This window comes from Triturus cristatus, chromosome 7 (genome assembly GCF_964204655.1).
Source record: "Triturus cristatus chromosome 7, aTriCri1.1, whole genome shotgun sequence".
Lineage (NCBI taxonomy): Eukaryota > Metazoa > Chordata > Amphibia > Caudata > Salamandridae > Triturus > Triturus cristatus.
In genome coordinates, this window is record NC_140590.1 from 521074148 (window position 1) to 521093461 (window position 19314).

At 48.1% G+C, this 19314-nt stretch overlaps 1 protein-coding gene across 3 annotated transcripts in view; it reads right to left on the reverse strand.

The window, feature by feature from the left end:
* The window catches only part of SEC14L1 (SEC14 like lipid binding 1), a 360792-nt gene that overhangs the window by 135708 nt on the left and 205770 nt on the right, over window positions 1-19314 (reverse strand). For all 3 annotated transcript variants that reach the window (XM_085616893.1, XM_085616894.1, XM_085616895.1), the window contains 2 exons: window positions 11702-11790; window positions 11373-11443 (listed from right to left, as the gene is read on the reverse strand). In XM_085616893.1, coding sequence (XP_085473019.1) covers window positions 11373-11443; window positions 11702-11790 — 160 coding nt within the window. The remainder of the gene's footprint in view (window positions 1-11372; window positions 11444-11701; window positions 11791-19314) is intronic.

A 19314-nucleotide genomic window follows, 5' to 3' on the forward strand; every position in this document is an offset into this window, starting at 1 on the left:
GGAAGATTGGAATGACCCTTTTATGCAAATAAAAACTTTCCCGTTCTTTTTATCAATATTAAAATGTCACCAGGAGACAATACAAGTGTTTCAGGTATAAGAGCGCAAACATTTCCATCAGCAGTTTGCCCATGCACAATTTCACTATGCACAGTTGCTCATGTGCTGTGAGCCTTTCCCCACATAAGGTTGAGAATCTGTGCTTTTCATATTTGCATTCCGCTTTACACATTTAAACTTGACGAATCCGTACCATAGAGCATTGCGCCCAACTGAACACTCATGAATTTGCATCTGGGTCATTTTAATTTGTTCCAGTTCGGTTTCAGAGTGTCTCACATAGGAGACTGCACCTCCGGCCTAACCGTTCTGGTTTGTGGCATCAGCACAACTTCAAGACAGTGACTGCAACAAGACTAAATGGAGCCAAGCAGCACAAATTAACAATACATAGCACTGTGCTAAATAGCTCCACAATGCCAATTAGCAGCACGTGGCAGTTTATCCAATCTGGCCCCAGATAAACACATCACTGAAGCAAATATAAGGCCTGTTCTCTTCCTGCCAGTGTTATGAACGGTGGCAAGGATTGAATGGGCATAAAAAGTGAAATAGGTTCTGACACACCATAAATAGTTGCAGACCTACGGACAGTATTGGAGAGCCTCCGTGGCGATCAATATTTAAGCGATAGCACTGCTGTATCTTCTCTATTGATAAATGCAGGAGTTTCATTTTTAGCACAGGCAGTCACAAGCTGCATCTACAAGGATAGTAATATGTGTGGACCGAGATCTTCTATTAAATAGAATTTGCCATCATTTCAAGGGAGCTGCGTATTTTCTGCTTTTGTGGGCATTAATCACACTTACAGGACAAATACTGTAAATCGGTTGCATTAGATTTTTAATGGCTGGGTTCTCATTAGAGGGGTATGGTCCAGTGCCACTACACAAGGGCTCTGGTAAATGCAATAGGTCTCGCATTTACGGGAGTTTGAGCTATTGGCATTGTAAATGAGAATGCCTTTTATTAATGTTTTGGTTTTAAAAACATAAATAAAAGGCATTGTCATTTACAATGCCAATAGCTTAAACTAATTTAAATGCAAGACCTATTGCATTGCAAATGCTTGTTTAGATTGTTGGTCCCTAATATCCAAACCTGATGATTTTATGCATTTTATTCATGTGTTTTAAATAAATTGTATGTATTCTAATGCTATTTTGACCATCTTGCATGGTTTTATGGCTGTTCACAACCAAATAAAGAGCATTCTGATTCTGGTTGTGGAAAGGAGAAGTACAGTTCTATGATCTAATTGATGTGGAAAGGTGAGACTACCTTGAGCAGAAGTTTGGGTTGGTTCTTTGGATCATCCTGTCCATATGGACTTGGATGAAAGGTTGCTGACTTGTTAGGTCTTGGAGCTAGCTAATGCTCTTGAGTGAGGTTACTGCTGTCAGCAATGCTTCCATCCATGTCCATGACAGAAACTACAAGTTACAGGAGTACAGGGTTTCTAAGGGGGACCCAAGGGACATTTGAGGACTCTGTTGAGATCCCACATGCGGTAGGAGGTATTGCTCTCTTGAGCCTGTCATGAAGACCTTTACCTACGGGATTTTTAGAAGGTGCGATTGTTACCCACTTTGAATGTACGCTGTAACTGCAGCTAAATGAAAGCGTGTGAAGGCAAGGCCTGCCTTTTGCAATTGTAAAAGGTAGTAAATAATATCTTGTTCAGAGACCTTACAGGTGGTCTATTCACTTAAAGATGCATTAATAGACAAATCTTCTCCACTTGGCAATACAGCACGCATGCTTGGTGGGTGCACGTGGCTTATGTAGTTTAGACAAACTCCTCTGGGAATTTGAGATAACCATACTCTAGAAGCTGGGTGTCAAATCTGTACTGGGTGTCTAAGATGACCCCCGATGTTAAGTCAGAAGGCTCGGCCTGAGCGGGAGCTTATCATGTGTACTGATGAGCATCTCCAGAAGCATGGAGTACTAGAGATGCCTGGCCCAAGTTGGGGCAACTAGGGTAAGTATCATCGACACCTGCCTTATTTCCCTCCCCACGTTTGGGAAAAGGGAAAGGCGGAAAAGAGTATGCAAATATCCCTAATTTATCCAAAATACATTGCCCATGCATTGTGGGTACCTAGAGGCAAAGTTTTAGCATTTTGAGAGGGGGGCGAAGAGGTCAATAGTTGGGATGCCACATTGATGAAAATACTTTTGGAGGACTTGTGGGAGGGGTTTGTTTTCCACTCCAGGTAAGTGCTCTGCTAAAAGGTGGATCTTTTTTGTGGATTGCCCAATGCCAGATCTCATAAGCAAGTGGAGACAGCTGTTGGAGTGAGCGACCAGCCCCCTTCCCCCTCGCATTTGAATGTAGTGCATGGCAGTTGTGTTGACTATCTTTATTAGGCCTGTTTTCCCCCAGATGAGTTTCAGCAAAGTGTTCAGAGTTAGATCATCTGCTACAAGTGCGAGGAAGCCCTGATGCGGAGGAGTTCTGGTACATTCGATGGTGATGCGATTAAAGTGTGCTCCTCACTCCAACAATGAGGCGCCTGTGGTAATAGTTACGTTAGAGAGTCGATGGATGCCCTGCTGAGTAACAGGTTGCTGCTCTTCCACCATTGCTTGGAGCGCTGAGCCTCGGCCTTCACCAAAAGTAGATCTTCCCATTGACCCTCTGCTTGTGACCAATGAATTGCAAGGTGCTCTTGAGGTGGGTGCATGCAGTCTCACAACCGGCAGTATTGTGATGCATGAATCCATCATCCCGAACAGTTTCATTACCATCCTCAATCTAGCAATAAATCCTTTCTGAAAAAGAAGCAATATCAGTTGGAAATCCATCACCCTTTGTACATTGTGGTATGCTGCTCCAGTAACTGCGTTTAGGATGGAGCCAAAGAAGGCCTGGGTTTTTTGGGATTGGACATGGGACCTTTTGACCTCCATGTCTGAGTGTGTCCCAGGCATTGGTGCTTACTGCTGCTCTTTATTAGCCAGTAGGTAAAAATGTGGCTGGCACGGATACCATTGCTAGGCACTTTGCAAATACTCTTGGGGCCGCAGTGACTCCGAAGGGTAGGACTACAAACTGCTAATGTTATCCACTTATCAGAAAGCGAAGGTACTAGCGGTAGAACGTCAAAATGCACAGCACGCATGGCTCCGAGGATGCTCATACTGTTGCCTCTGGAAATAGCATCTGCAAGTCTAGGGAGCAGCATATGTTAGCATTTGTGATCACCTTTACCTCAGCCACAAGCTCTTGTCCCCCTCTTCCTATGGATTTCTGGGAGGTGCTTTACCAGTTCCCCTATCTCCTCCTAATGGCTTTTATTGCATTGAGATAGAAGACCAATAGAATTAGCAACGCACCAATATGTAGTCGTCCCCATTGTCACACGCTTACCAGCAGCATCAATATGCTTGCTCTTTGTGATGGATCTGGGTGATGCCCTTTATTTTTTATTCATCCTGGTTGTGACAACCTTAGTCTTAGCCAGCTCTTTGTCTTTGTCTGGGATGTTCAATACCATGCCCTTTAGCATGGGAGGGAACTGCATCATCTGTTTAGTCTTAGAAAGGCTCACTATAAAGAAGTCATCCTCACCTTGAAGGTTGTGCACATACACCTTATAGTGTTGGACACACCTCTGAATAACCGTGTGGTAAATGGCAGTTTCATCTGGTGGAGAAGATCTGTCAGGGTAGGGCTTCAAGTTCTGGTTGTCAACATAATCAAAAGCTTAGTCCTCCCACGGGTCCTCCACGTACTTAGGGGCCAGGGGTTCATCATAAGGGTCTTACAGCGCATAAGGATTCTCTTGATCCGAAAGTGTGAACTGACTTGTCAGAGGAGACTGGAGATGGTGGCCAACAGAGTGTGGGAGGTTGTGGTAGAATAAAGTACATTGAAGTAAGAAGCTTAAGTGGAGGCCGTTTGCCCTTGGTCCATCCGTTTTTGGGATGGGTAGGCCTGGGTACCTCAAAACCTAACTTCTCCTCAAACGCGAGCCTGCACTTCTTGGATATGAGTGAAAACACACACTAGGCTCACCCTGGAATTCATTGGTGAAGATGTTGCCGGTGTCCGGGTATATGAAGAGAGTTTTCTGGTTGGCTCTGGAAGTGGTGGAAGGATAGCAGTTTTGCAGAGTCCAACATCAGTGTCAGTTTGTCAGCTTATTTAGGCATCTTCACTCGGGTGAAGGCAGTGTTGCCTGCCAGACTAGCTTGACAACTTTAGGCAACGACTTGGTAGGTGCAGATGGCTGCACCCAATGTCGACCGGCACAGGTTGTCGGAGTGGACTCAAAGGTCATTTCCCTTCATACCTTGGCTCGGTGCTTGATGTCCAACTCATGTGGAAGCAGTGCTCTACCTTGGCCTGGAAGTACTTCTGAGGTTAGGTTTTGTTATCTGGACCATGGGCATCAGCGTTGGACCTTTAGACAAATGGGGGCCAAAAGGTACCAGAGCCTTGGCTTTCTCATGCTCCTCACTGGAGCTACTGGAAGAGATGCTCTCAACGTTGGGTGAGCAATGCACAACCTGATGGCAGAAAGGCCTGCTTTTTCTACCTCTGCGACATCAAGAGGGTTTAGTTGTCCGAAGATGTATAGGGTTTCAGGCGAGGACTGTCGTTGCATCTTATGATGCGGCCATTGTAGGAGAGTAGGGTCTGCTTTCTATGTTCACCCCCACTTTTTGCTTTTGCTTTACTGGTTTTCGACTTAGATGTGGCTGTGGGCCTGCTAATCAGACCCACAGCCCTGCTGTTCTCTCTCTAAATTAATACTATGTACTTTAGGTGCATAACCCATTTGGATAGGATCACCTTATTGGCCCCTGTACAGTGTACCCTAGGTACCCAGGGCATAGGTGTACCCTAGGCCTACCAGGGGCTGCAGCATGTATTATGCCACCCCTGGCCTGGCCTTCCATTTTGACACAACTGGCTGATCACTCAGCTGGGGCAAGGTCGTGTAATCACCCCTTGCTTAGGTGTAGTATTCCTATACCTAACTTACATATAGACACATGTGTACCTATCAGTCACTCCTATGGCAGGCCTTGACAATCCTGGAGGCAGAGTGCTTGGTAACATGTGAGATGGTGCTCTAGCATGAGCTGAGCCTGTCTGCAGCTTTCGGAACCTTGTCCTTATAGCTGTTCTATGATATAGCCTACCATATACTCTTAAAGTGCCTTATAATCTTAGACGGTTATGGTAACTATGGTTTGGCTTTATCGAAACATGTCGTGTAAGGTGTCTCACACTGTGGAATAATACCCCCATGCCATTTCTGGACATGAGAATAATATTCCCCCCTTCTAGAGGGAAAGACATGTTAAAATCATACTTCAACTGTTAGCCTCTGACCAAAGCCTTAGCATCACAAAATGGATGCTGCTGCCACGACACAAGTCTGACCTCCTGCAGCTGGGAGTGATCCCAGCCAGGGAGGCCTGGACAATAGGTTTCCTGCTTGGGGAGGTGCTAGCACCTCCCCAGACAGCCTTTAGTGTATTGGGGCAGGGTGGGCTGAAAGGAATGAGACATGCCTGGGGCATACAAGGTGTTCCTTGCATAGTCCAGTTCAAACCGGCGCTGGGGCACTCCAGCCCCAGCTCTGGCGCGAAACTGGACAAAGGGAAGTGGGTGTAACCACCCCCTCCCAGGTCCCACCCATAAGGCGTGACCTAGCAGGTATCCCAGCCCCCCAGATTAGTATAAGAGTGGGAGTTGGGCCTCAAGACTTTAGATTATCCTGAACCTGCAAAACTGAACAGAAACTCTGGACCTTCGACATTCGACGAAAGAAGAAGACTGAAGAATCTCCCTTGTAGCCAAGGAGTGGCTACCCTGTGCAAACAGGCACCATCAAGAGACTACCCTTTGCTTTGCGACCGTTCTACGAGGAACCGACTGCAGAGCCCGACCAGAGCCTTGACTTCCAGACTTCTCCGACCCTCATCCACATCTGCAGCAGAGCTGAGATCCGTGGAGGCGACGAGCGACGTGGGACCGGCTACCTGGAAAAAGTGGCTAGTAACTACCAGCGCAGCTTCTGAGGTACCCTCGAAGTTGTGCACCGGGGATTGAGAAGCCCCAACCCCAAGCACCATCTGCACCGAAGATCAGCCCCCCACACTCCACGAGTCCTGCGTGGGGCCCTTCAGCATTTTCCTGCTTGCCGCGTCTGTCCGGTTGCTTGCCCGCTGGCTAGTGGCCTCTGTGACGACGCACCCTGAAATCTTCTGCGCTGGTTTGGCTCCTCCAGACTGGCTCCCGCTTCTCTGCAAAGAAGAAGCACCCCAGACCTTCCTGGTCTGCACCAGAAGCAAGTCCTTCGTTCTTCGTGGGTTCCGCTTGCCAAGGCTTGGTGAGTCCTAGTCCAACTTCGACGCCGCCGACAGCAAGAGCCTTCGTGGGACAGCTCGCCTCCTGGTCCTGGTCGTCCTCGACGCTTCCTGGTCCTCCTGGCTGCAGCGACAAGCTTCACCTTCACCTGCAATCTTCACGACATCGCCTGGTTCCTTCCTGGTTCCACGTGGTCACTGGCTAGTGACCTTGACTCTGTCCCTTCTGCTTGCAGGTTTCTTCTCTTCTTGATCCCAGCCTTGGGATCCACCGGACACTCTTCACTGACTGCCTGTCAGCATCTTTCTTCAGGCATCCATAGGAGTCGACGACGAAAACGACGCATCTTCACCCCTATGCACCCGCAGCCTGTGGGCTAGGTAACTTGGGTACTCCGGTGCTCATCAGGATAGTGACTATCCTAGTGTCTAGTTTTCAAGTCTCAACTTCCTAGCTACTCCGGAAGTGTCCTAAATCTACCGTTTTCTAAACTGTACTATTGCTATTGACTTTTACGCATTACGCGTGAGTGTTTCCACTCTGCATACGAATCCCGTGGGCCTCCCACTTCCTAACTAACGCTAGTGTAGTGTAGCCCCAGCGATTCCCTAGGCCTAGGCCTATTCTATTTCCGTGACAGTGGTTCTTATACCACTTACTTAGTATATGGTTTGCGTGGCCCCTAGGGCCTAACTGTATTACTTACCTGTGTGACTTAATGTATGCTTAAATAAGACTGTGTTGTACTTACCTCTAATCTCATAAAGAGTGCTGAGGGTTTGACTAGAATAAATACACTTTATTTTATATATATATCTGTTGTGGTGTCCTTTCATTTGGTATTCAAGGGATTATATATGGTATCACAGCTGGCTTCACATGCCATTCAGAGTTTAGCCTAAGACTGCTCTTGTCCATGCTACCACTAGGATAGCTGGTCTATAAGGTTGACTTTACAACCAATCACCATAAGGGTATTTGGACTGATATAAGGTGTACACTAGAACTAGTGACATCATACATCAGGCCAACTTCTCACAGCCATCATTCTCCCGATGGCACCTAAGTGTTCTCTTACACTGGAATGAAAGGCAGAAGTTGCAGGAGGTGTTGGTGTAGTCAGGGAAGAGATAATTAAGGTTGCAAATACTGTGCTGGGAAAACAATGGGCATTTGGTGTTGCACTTAGGGCACAATTGGAAGGACGTACATTCCTTCGGCATTGTCAGGTGATACAAACTGTATTTCATTTAAGGCTGCTGACCAATGGTCGGTACTGGAATTCCCAGGTCACAGATGCAGAAGGTCATAGACTGACAGTCACCGAGGAAGCAGTTGTGAGGTTAAGGTATGCCGGTTGTCTTCAGAGTATTTGAGCTTGGAGTGTCAAAAAGCTGGGCCCAAAATGTCAGCAAGAAAACATCAGTCTCATAGCTCATTCTCGAAAAATCCGAACCAGACAGCCTGTGTCCTGGTGAACTGAGGACTATGTGAGGATTCATAACAGGTATTATGACTGACTGCTTAAAAAAAAAAAACATCAAGTTGCAATGTCCAGGAACAACACTAGATGGAAAAAGCATGCAGAGCATGTGTATCTATGGCCGCACATGCTATGAACAGTATGTTCCATCACTAACAATTTCCTCTTCTCCCTTCCAACATTTTTAAAGAAGGTTTTGGAAGAGTTCTATTTCCTCACATTGGAGCTGGCTAAGGAGTGCTTGGAAGTTTGCAATACATCACGAGGAAGTGGTGCTCACCACTACTCTTGACTGCCACATCAAAGCTTTTATTTTATCAGAGGATGGACCTTCTGTGACCTGCTGGTTAACAGATTACTGTTGATCGATATGTCCAACTATAAATCAAGAGGGGTGTGACCTTTAATATAAAGCCGATTTTGTGGAGCAGCTTTGGAATGCAGCTTTGTAGTTATGCTCAACCAGAGGCAGTATGCATAAGGACTTTGGTGGGTTTTTAAAGTTCTCTGTTAAGTTCTTTAAAGCTGTATTTAGCATTGGTAAGAATTGGACATTTCCCTCTGTCCTAGTCAAAGTTTCAATAGGCAAGTCGTTTACTTCTTGTTCTACAGCCATGATAACACCATGTTGTAATGCTGCACAATGCATTACAGAATGGCATGTTGAAGTTTTAAGACAAGGTGATGCTCTAATGAGGTTCTGCTCTAGTGGTTCTTCACTGTCTCACTCTACTAAGTATTTGTTCCATGCATTCTCAGAACATGTAACAAAATCCGCACATGGCTCGACTGGATAATCATCCTTATTTGAATTGGTCTAGAGCAGTGACATAGGGAATACGGAGCTGTGCCTGATGAACTAAAGACTGCATGTTTTATTATTTGGGCTTTGTATGCTTAGGAATCTGGCAATGATGTAAATCTGGTGAAAATATCTCCACAAATATAATGTTACAATTAATGCCAGACTTTGCTCAAGGTGGAGGACTCTGAAATGGAAAAGTTGTTGATTTGACTGTTTATGGGCCTACACAAACCATTCTGAGACTGTGCTACAATATGACTGTGTTGGGAGCTGATAAAATATTATTTTGGTTTTGAATCCTGACTATCAGATATATCTTCACATGACGAAACAGCCTCCGTTGTGTTCTCAGATTCTTTTCAGTACAAAGGATGTGGTTCTGTCTGTTCTCGAACAACCCCTGAAGAGGGTGTGCCTTTGTTTACAGTCTTTCAAGGGCGATCCTCTTTCAGTGTCAATGGTGTTTTTCCAGGCTGAACCTCTGCATTTGGTAGTAGACTTTCCTATTTCTTGAGTTGAGGCTTCAGGCGAGTCTTCTCATCACGTCTCTATTTTAGCAGACCAGGTTGTGAAACCTGAGGAGTCTCTGTTACTCTGGGTACTACAACAGTTTATTTTTAAACTTCAATTCAATTTTTGGTCAGACAGATAATTGTCTTAGAACTGCGCTTCCTCCTCCAGAAGCAGACCCCTTGAAGTACGAGTCCTCGTTGGCATCTATTTACTCTTATGCACGCCAAAGTAATGTCTGAATCTTTTCACTCCATGGAGGCATAAAAAGCCCACCTACAATTACTAGGGCTACAGATAGTCCATTTGACTTGAAATGCTGGCATAAGGAACAGCTATTTTCAGTGTGATCTCAAGAAGGCAGCAAAGATTATAAATAAGAAGCCAAACGGATTGTGTAAGTTCGTACAACAAAGACAGAACTGAAATGGTGTATTTTTCATCACAACCCTCTTGTCATAAGGACTCATTGTTGTACAACGCGAGTAAGTAGTATTCAATAGTTGTTGATGTGATGAGGACTAATTATGAAGCACTGCTGACCTGTTCAATGTAGTTTGGGGGAAACAGTCAGAACTCTGCGGTCTAAACCATGAGTGTTCCGACTAAGCAAGCTCTACAACGCATGCCTTAACCACGTATACGCCCTAACCAGGCATATGCGTGGTTAAGGGAATGGGGGGGGGGGGGGAGGGTCTAGCTGCTGCCTGCTGTGGATGCAGGAAGCGGTGAGGTGAGTGGGGCTGGGTGTAGTTCTGGTCTGGGAGGTGGGTTGGGGATTGGTTTTGTTTAGTTTAGTAGGCTGGGGGGCGGGGTAGTTTTATGGGCAGGGGTTTGTTTTGTTGCCTGGAGGGTGGGTCTGGGGTTGTTTCGTTGGCTGGGGGGGTAGGTCAGGGGTAGTTTTGCGGGCTGGGGGTGGGTTGGGGTAGTTTTGTGGGCTGGAGGTGCGGGTGGTTTTGTAGGATGGGAGGTGGGTCGGGGGTTGTTTTGTGGGCTAGGGTTGTTTTGTGGGCAGGGTCGTGGTAGTTTTGTGGGCTGGGGGTAGGTCGGGGTTAGTTTTGTGGGCTGAGGTGTGTCGGGTAGTTTTGTGGGCTGGGGTGGGTTGTGGGTAGTTTTCAGGGCTGGGTCAGGGGTAGTTTTCAAGGCTGGGTCGGGGATAGTTTTCAGGGCTGGGTGAGTCGGGGGAAGTTTTCAGGGCTGAGGGGATTCGGTCTAGATTTTAGGGCTGGGGAGGGTGGGGGTCGTTTTTGGGGCTAGGGAGGGTGGGGGTAGTTTTCAGGGCTGGGGTAGTTTTCAGGACTGGGGAGGGTGGCGGTAGTTTTAGGGTTGGGGGGTCAGGTAGTTTTTAGGGCTGGGGGAGTCTGTAGTTTTTTTATTAGGTGTTAGGGTATTAGGCCTCAGGGCAGTGGGAGGGGAATGGGTAGTTTTAGGGCTTAGGGGAAGGTGGCGTAGTTTTTAGGGCTGGTGGGGGGGGGGTGGGGAGATTGAGTAGTTATTTACCAAAGGTGTTTGCCTAAGGGCAGTGGAAGGGGTTGGGGTAGTTGTTGGGTTAGCGCAAGGGGGTGGGAGAGGGTCGAGGTAGTGTTTAATGGTTAGGGACCGCATGGGGGTTGGGAGGGGATATGGGTATTTGGACCTCAGGGCGGGGAGGGGGTCAGGAGGGGTTTGTCGCTTAGGGCTGGGGGAGGATGGGTCGCGACCTTAGCCACGCATACCCTCCACCATTCATGCCTTTACCACAAATTTACGTGGTAAAGGAATGCGTGGTTAAGTTGCATTCGTTGTATAGGTTGCGTGGCAGAGGCACGTGTTGTTTTCTACTTGTGGTTCTATCATACAACCGTAGTTTGGTATCATACGTTTTCCAGGCACAAAGTAGTTTCAAAGAGAGAGCACCCAACTTTAGCTCCTAACTTGAAGGTGGAAAAAATATTTAAGGTGCAGTCTCCATACAGAAGCATTGTGTGTTCAGAGTATGTAGTCATGAGTCATAATCGAAAGCGAAACTTTAATCACAAAAGTTAGGATCATTATGTGGCAATCTCAGGAAGACAAGTACTGAATGGATTTCAATATGTGATACAGTGCCACTCTTTGTGTTAAACAACTTTAAGAGTAAGTAAGGCATGGGAAAGCACATTTTAAGCTTTGACTTCTTGACTTAGGTTTTTTATTCTTACCTAATTGGTCGACCAAAGACCTTTGTGTTTTCTTCACAGCGTCTCAGACCTTCTTCGTTTATTGAAAGTACCTATCGGCAAAGAAATTTTGTTTTGAACAGTAGCATGATTGGATGAAGCTTGATTTATTGTAGTAGAAAAATGAAAAAGCTACAAGTCTGAGGAGCAAATGAGAGCAGTAGACATACTACCAACATTGCTATACAAGTCCTTCAAAAGTGCAGAAAGTTCCTGTTAAAGATTTCTTTCCAATGTAGTCCTCAAACAATTACAGCTTAGGGTTACCCTGTAAGCAATCAGATGGACAAGTAACTACTCTGTAAACTTACATGTCGAAGGAGGGATTCCTCTCCAAGAGCACGCACTAAACCTTTTGTGTCCATCTGTCCCAGTCTCAGGACATAGAGTGGACGACCATCTGTAGAAGCAGAAATAATGAAGTATTTTATTTTACATTGACAAAAAAATATTTACCATACAAAGGAATTAAGACTTGGAATAGGACAATAAACAAAAGCTGGAGATAACGTAGGGTTTGTTTGTTATGAGCAGGAAGCACATAAGACTGAGCCTGGCCATCATCATGTACAGTTTAATTTCATACTCCAATGAATGGAGGCTATAATTTAACATGGAAAGAACTGCCAAGTGGCATGTCCTATATCATGACATACAATTTGCAGGCTGGTGCTACACATCCAACCTAAAACCTCCAAAGAAAAACATTTACTACTGTTTGTAAGGTTTATTTGTAAGGTGTTCCACAGAAAGCTGTATTAGACGTAGGCTGATCTATAGGAATTGATGGAAAAAAGCATATTTGATAAGAATTTTCCTCCTAGTCTCTGAACTTCTCACAGGAAGGAAGTGGTACTCTAAAATGTCTGATTATTTAACAACTTATTGCAGGGGTTAACAGATTTTTATATCGCATTCTGTTTTTTTCACTGATAATGATAAGGCTATATAAGTGAAGTAGTTAAGTCAAGATATGATCTCTAATTTACTGAGTAAACTGCAGAAACACATCTCAGGTTTGCATTGTATCTGCTAACAGTGCAGGTAGTACTGCTTGCTAATTGCATACGTTATTGTACTTTTCTGTGTCATTAAGTGTGCACATAACGTTTTTGCCTTTTGTACACATGAAGTGTCCACAAGCTTAATGAGGAAATGGGGAAGGGGACTACTCTTTTCCAAAAAGACATGGAATCTATTTTCATAGGCCACTACAATGGTGACGCTACTCTTCTTCTGATGCAACTGGAACCAAAGATTCATAGAAAAGAAAGGTCTTACACACACTTTTTAATCTGCATCTTAATTAAAATGTGAGTTTAAAATACATGAAGAGAGAGACTACCGTGATATAAATGCAATATCAAATACTTTGAATTGGCAGAAAGAGTCAAACACTAAGATTTTCAGTAATGCTTTATTCATTTAGCTTAATCTGCTTTCTAGGGCTCATAGTTTTTCCAAATAGGGAAACTCGGACAGTCTCTCCTGGTCAGATTTGATAATGGTTCTGGTAATGTTCAATGCCCTGCCTCCGCTGAGGGACAGAGTACCACATTAACATTCCATTCTTAAGTCCAAAATATCTAACTTTCCATTGTGCACTTGGTCGTTCAGTGTTCCAAAACTTACCACATGTAAACATGTTGGCGTTATACACATCTCCAAAGCAAAGTTATACCCATACTGGCAGGTTTGACCTCACAAAAGTTTATCTGGAGAAAATTCTGGGGCGCAGTGTTTGCTGCAATATTAGAATTATGATATGTCCAGTAACCAGTAACAGAGCTAGATGGGGCGGGGGCTCTTTCGCTTTCAACGCCACTAACCTCTGGAACACCCTTCCTTCCAATCTGCGGAAGGAGCCCAATTTGTTAGCGTTTCGAAAACTCCTGAAAACCTGCCTCTTCAAGGACTCGCTTTAACTCTTGTGCCTTGTCCACCTGTGTCTGTCCTCAGCGCTCGGAGGCCTCAGGGTGGCCATGCGCTATACAAATACAAATTCATTCATTCATTCAGTAAGAGGAGTCATCACCGATACTGGAATTTAAAGTGCCACTCATAACGAGGAAATAAGTGGTTTCGTTTTAAAGAACATGCCATTTAATCAAATGAGAACACAAAAAGCAATAAACAATAAAAATAAACAAATATAAAACAATTAAGACTAAATATGCATTCCTCAACACCACACTTCCATCACTGCATGCACCAAGCGCACAAGTTACTTACCTTCGGTAACGATATATCTGTAAGAAACATTAGTTAGTTATAGATTCCTTACCTTAGAATTACCCACAGGCGTCAGACTGGATCTGGAAAGTTTTTTCGTCAGCAGTACCTCTGCGCGTCGGAAGGTGGCATCGGTCGGCTCCGTGTCTGTTGTAGGCATTGTGGTCGCCGGGATGACATCGCGGCAGCTACTTAGATGCCACCCTCGCGCACTGCTGTCAGTTCTGTACACAACTTTCCGTGCCAGAAACACAGAGCCATGAAAGACACTGACCACTGGTGCACAAAACTAGGTCCCTGAAAGGATGCCCTTAACCCTAGAAATCAGTTCACAGAACAGGTAGGATGGGTAGGGCGGTAAGGAATCTATAACTAAATAATGTTTCTTACAGATATATCGTTACCGAAGGTAAGTAACTTGTGCATCTGAAAGAAACACGTTAGTTATGGATTCCTTACCTTAGAATAGATACCCCAGCAATACCAACCCCGGTGGAGGGTCAGCGAACCAAGATCACACCAGAAAGTCCTAGAAAACAGAACGGCCAAAGTAGCTGTCTCTTCGGACTTGGCTGTCCAGGCAGTAGTGTTTGGTGAACAGTTGCAGCGATGCCCACGCGGCTGCCTGACAGATGTCATTCAGAGGAACTCCTCTTACCAAGGCCGTAGTAGCTGCTGTCGCCCTGGTGGAATGAGCGCGTAGCCCGACTGGAGGCTCCTTTTTAGCCAGAGAGTAACAGGCATTAATACACAACACAACACATCGAGAAATGGTGCGTTTGTGTAAGGCCCGACCCTTCTTTGCGCCCACGTAGCCAACAAAAAGTTGATCACCCACCCGGAACTGTTTTATGCGATCCAGATAGAAGGAGAGCGCACGTTTTGGGTCCAGACAGTGGAGCCTCTTTTCCTCCTTCGAAGGATGCGGAGGCGGAAAGAAGGTGGGCAAAGTAATGGTCTGCCCGATGTGGAAGGCAGTGACCACCTTAGGAAGGAAGGATGGACGGGTTTGGAGAACCACCTTGTCTGGATGAACAGACAGGAAAGGAGGCTTTGAAGAAAGAGCCTGGAGCTCATTCACCCTTCTAGCAGAAGTCATGGCTACCAGGAAAGCAGTATTAAGAGTAAAGAGACGTAAGGGACAGTCATGAAGCGGCTCAAAGGGAGCGCACATTAAATAAGTTAGTACAAGATTCAAGTCCCACTGAGGCATAACGAAGGGGACTGGAGGAAAAAGATGTGTTAAGCCTTTTAAGTAACGGTTAACTACCGGGGACTTGAAAAGAGAAGGCTGATCTGGCAGCTGAAGGAAGGCGGAGATGGCTGAAAGATATCCCTTGATAGTGCCCAGAGCAGAGCCCAGCTGGGCTAAAGAGAGAAGGAATAAGAGTACTTCAGAAAGAGGGGCAGAAAGGGGAACCACAGCCTTTGCAGTGCACCATGCCACAAATTTGTTCCACCGGCAGGCGTATACCGTCTTGGTGGAGGGACGCCTGGCTGCCAAGATTACGTCATAGACTTCAGGAGGCAGGTCGAAAGACATCAACTGCCACCGCTTAATCTCCATGCAAGGAGGTGGAGACTGGACAGGTTCGGGTGGAGGACCATCCCCTGCTGCTGCAACAGAAGATCCTCCCGAAGAGGCAGACTGATCGGACGAACGATGGCCATGTTGAGCAGCTCGGGATACCAGACTCTTCATGCCCGATCCGGAGTCACAAGAATGACTTGAGCCCGGTCGCGCCTGATCTTCTTCAGCACTAAGCAGAAGTGGTATAGGCAGAAAGGCGTACAACAGACCGCAACTCCACTTGCGACGAAAAGCGTTGCAGAGCGAGTGCCGCCTTGGATATTCCAACAAACAGAATTGCTGACATTGCGCGTTCTCTTCAGTGGCGAATAAATCTAACCAAGGCTCTCCCCACTGTTGAAAGAGACCTTGAACCACCTCCGAGTGAAGACGCCATTCGTGATCCATCATGCACCTGGGGCTGAGTTCGTCGGCCCTGGCATTCAGGGAACCTGCCAGGTGTTGAACCACCAGGGATATGCCCTAATGTTCCAGCCTTGGCCAGAGGAGGAGGGCCTCCTGACATAGGGTCCTGCAGTACCACATGGCAGTGGTGTTTTCCGTGAAAACCTGCACCACTCTTCCCCAGAAAGATGGAAGGAATGCTTTCAGTGCAAGACAAATCGCCCGGTGCTCCAGAGGTTGATGTGAAGCCCGAACTCCACCAGAGGCCTCTTATCTCCACCTCTCTCATGTGGCCGCCCCATCCCAGAAAAAATGCATCCACCACCAAAGTGTGGTCTGGTTGGAGAAGGGAGAGGGATCTGCCATTGACCCAATCCTGGTTCGTGAGACACCACTGCAGTTTTTGTGCAGTGCCCTCTGAGATCTGGACGCAATCAGACAGATTCTCCTCATGCTGCGCCCACTGGAACTTCAGGTCCCACTGCAGAACCCGCATATGCCACCTGGCATGATCGACCAGCAGGATGCAGGAAGCCATGAGGTCCAGCAGCCTCAGGTTCATTTTGACCGAAACCCGGGATGGAGACTGCAAAATCGGAATCATAGCCTGAATATCCCAGACTCGCTGCTCGGAAGGATAAGCCCGAAACTGCATCGTGTCCAGAACCGCTCCGATGAAAAGGAGCTTTTGAGAGGGAATCAGGTGTGACTTTGGCACGTTTATAGTGAACCCCAGCGAGTGCAGGAGGTCTGCCGTAGTCTGGAGGTGGGAGACGCCTGCCTGTGGCGAGCCCGCCTTCAACAACCAGTTGTAGAGATAGGGGAAGACTGAAACCCCTGATCTGGCAGATGAGCTGCAACCACCGCAATCACTTTTGTGAACACCCGAGGGGTGCTGGTAAGTCCAAAGGGGAGCACGGTAAACTGAAAGTGCTCATGGCCTACCGTGAACCGTAGATAATGCTTGTGGGCCGGCAGGAAGGGGATGTGAAAATAAGCATCCTGCAAGTCCAACGCTACCATCCAGTCTTCCGGGTCGAGGGCAGACAAGACTTGCGCAAGCGTCAACATCGCAAACGTCTCCTTCCAGAGGAAGCGATTGACGTCCTTGATGTCCAAGTTAAGACGCAGGCCCTTGTCCTTCTTGGGAACCATAAAGTAGCGGGAGTAACAACTACGACCTACTTCTGGGACAGGAACGCGCTCCATGGCTCCCTTGGCCAAGAGAGCCGTAACTTCCTGCTGGAGAAGGGCCAGATGATCCTCCAACATGCGGTGGTATCGCGATGGCATGGCTGGAGGGGTAGTCTCGAAGGGGAGGGAGTAGCCCCTTCGGACTATTTGCAAAACCCACCTGTCCGACGTGATGGTGCGCCAGTGGGGGAGGTGATTGCGAATCCTGCTGCCCACTGGCGTTTGATGGGCCTGAAAGGTCGGACTAGGAGGGTTTGGAGGCTGCTGCAGAGGAGGGGTTGGTGGACTGGCCCGCCGGCTGGCCTCCGGAACCACGACGGTTGTTTCCACGTCCCCGGCCGCGCAATGGTTGGGTAACTTGCTGTGGCCTGCGGCTCTGGGTGGGATGTAGCGGGGCACCCCAGCCGTAGCCATGAATGGGGTGAATAGCAGACTGTGCATGGTGAGTGGAGAGGGCCAAGGACTTGGCCGTAGCCCGTGAGTCCTTGAAGCGCTCTAGGGAGTTGTCTGCTTTGTCGCCAAAAAGGCGACCCCATCTAAGGGCATGTCCATCAAGGTGTTCTGGACATCCCCTGAAAAGCCAGTGGACCTCATCCAGGCGTAGCGACGAAGCGCTACCGACGTTGAAATGGTCCTGCTCAGAGTCGGCGGTGTCCAGCCCACAACGTATCGTAAATTTTGCTGCATCCCTCCCGGCGGCAACAGCCTGTGAGAGCACTGCCTGGGCCTCCTCCGGACACTGACGCAGCACTTGCGCCACCGTATCTCACACTGAGTGCAAATAACGGCCCAAGAGACAAGTGGTGTTTACGGACTGCAGTCCTAAGCTGGCAGAAGAGAACATTTTCTTGCCAGGTGGTCCATATTCTTGGATTCCCTTTCCGGTGGAGCGGTAGGGAAGGCACTTTTGGAGGTGGAAGCTTGAACTACCAAGCTCTCAGGGGTGGGATGTTGGGAGAGGAAAGTCGGGTCGCCCGGATCCGGGCAGTGGCGTCGGCAATCATCCTGTCCATGGGAGCCCCCGTGACCATGTGACCAAAAGGACTTCTGGGCAGGCCTCATTAAACGGCAAAAGACACACAATTGATGGACGGAATGCAGAACAAATCAAAACATTCACCCCCAGTCAAGAGATCTGGGTTAAATCCATCATACTTTTGCTCACCATGCCACCCCAGCTTAGACCTGGCCATATGCAAATCAGTCTTGACCCTGTGCCTCATGGGAACAGTCCAGCCCAACTGCCAAGCAAGGTCCTCCCTGGACCGGAAACAAGCATCCTAGGACCGGTTTCGGGGTTTCACCCCTCTTCAGCCAGGATAGCTTGATTCCAGTGGCACAGTGAGCCCAGGACCCACGTCTAGGCATTAAACGGCAGCAGGGACCCAGAAGAGGTTACAGCCGGTCGACGCACCTCAGTCAGGAGGTTAGTCCTGACCGCCACCGTAGGAAGCTTGAGGTTGAGAGCCTCGGCTGTCCTACGCAACACCACTGCGTAGGACGCTCTCTCCTCCGTAGCCACGGTAGGACGACACAACAGGCCATGGTCAGCGGAGGTGTCCAGACCACTGGCATCCCCCAGTTCCTCTCTCCAGTCCTGTTCACTGTCCAACTGGTCAGTTAAAGGGTCACCTGACCCCTCGCAGTCCTTATCCTCTGGGTGCCATTGTGGTTGAAAAGGGACCCCAAAAGCGAACAGGGGCATAAAAGCCCCACCCGGAGCCCGATCCGGCGTCGGACGACACCGGTCCAGCTCCGTGTTCACGTCGGGATGGAGGCCGTGGTCGCCGCCGGTGCCGTCAGAAGCAGCACCGGTGGCCTGGATCCAAGAGGGGCCTGCGGCGCCGGGGCCAGAGCCGCCGGCAGCGAAGACCTAGGCCCCCCAACCGAGTCCGCGGGGCCCGAAGGCGCGCCCGGCGGGGCCAGTCCGCCCAGTGATGGCATGCATCGCCTTGTAGAATGTACGAAGCTGGGCAGGAGTCGCTCCGGGTCCCGGAATGAGAGGGAAACTCTAAATCGACCCTTCAGGCTTCGCGTGCGGAGCCGCGGGAATGGTACCAACCGCGTACCTCGTTGGATCGGCCGACCGACGAGGAAAAGTTTAAGAACAACGATGCTTCTTATACTTTGACTTACCTGACCCCGAGTGCGAACACTTCGATGGTTTTGAACCGGAATGGTGGTGGCTCCGTGACCGGTCCCTCGACCTCCCTCTCGACCGTGACCTCAAACGGCGCGGAGCCGACTGCCGGTGTTCAAGCAGCTTTAGGGACCGCTCCCACAAAGCCTTCTGCGCCATCGACCGGCAGTCGGGGCACATCGTCAGCTCCAGGCAAAAAAGCCACACGCGGTGCGGATCCGTCACCGACATCATGCAATGACAGGAACCGCAGGCCTTGAAACCGTGCATCCCTCGTGCACCTTTTTGGAGTCTCGAAAAAAGAAGTCGAGAAAAAGTTAGTAAAAAAAATGACTGAGGTACTGCTCTTCCCGGATCTGCGCTGGCTGGCGCGGAAAAAGAAA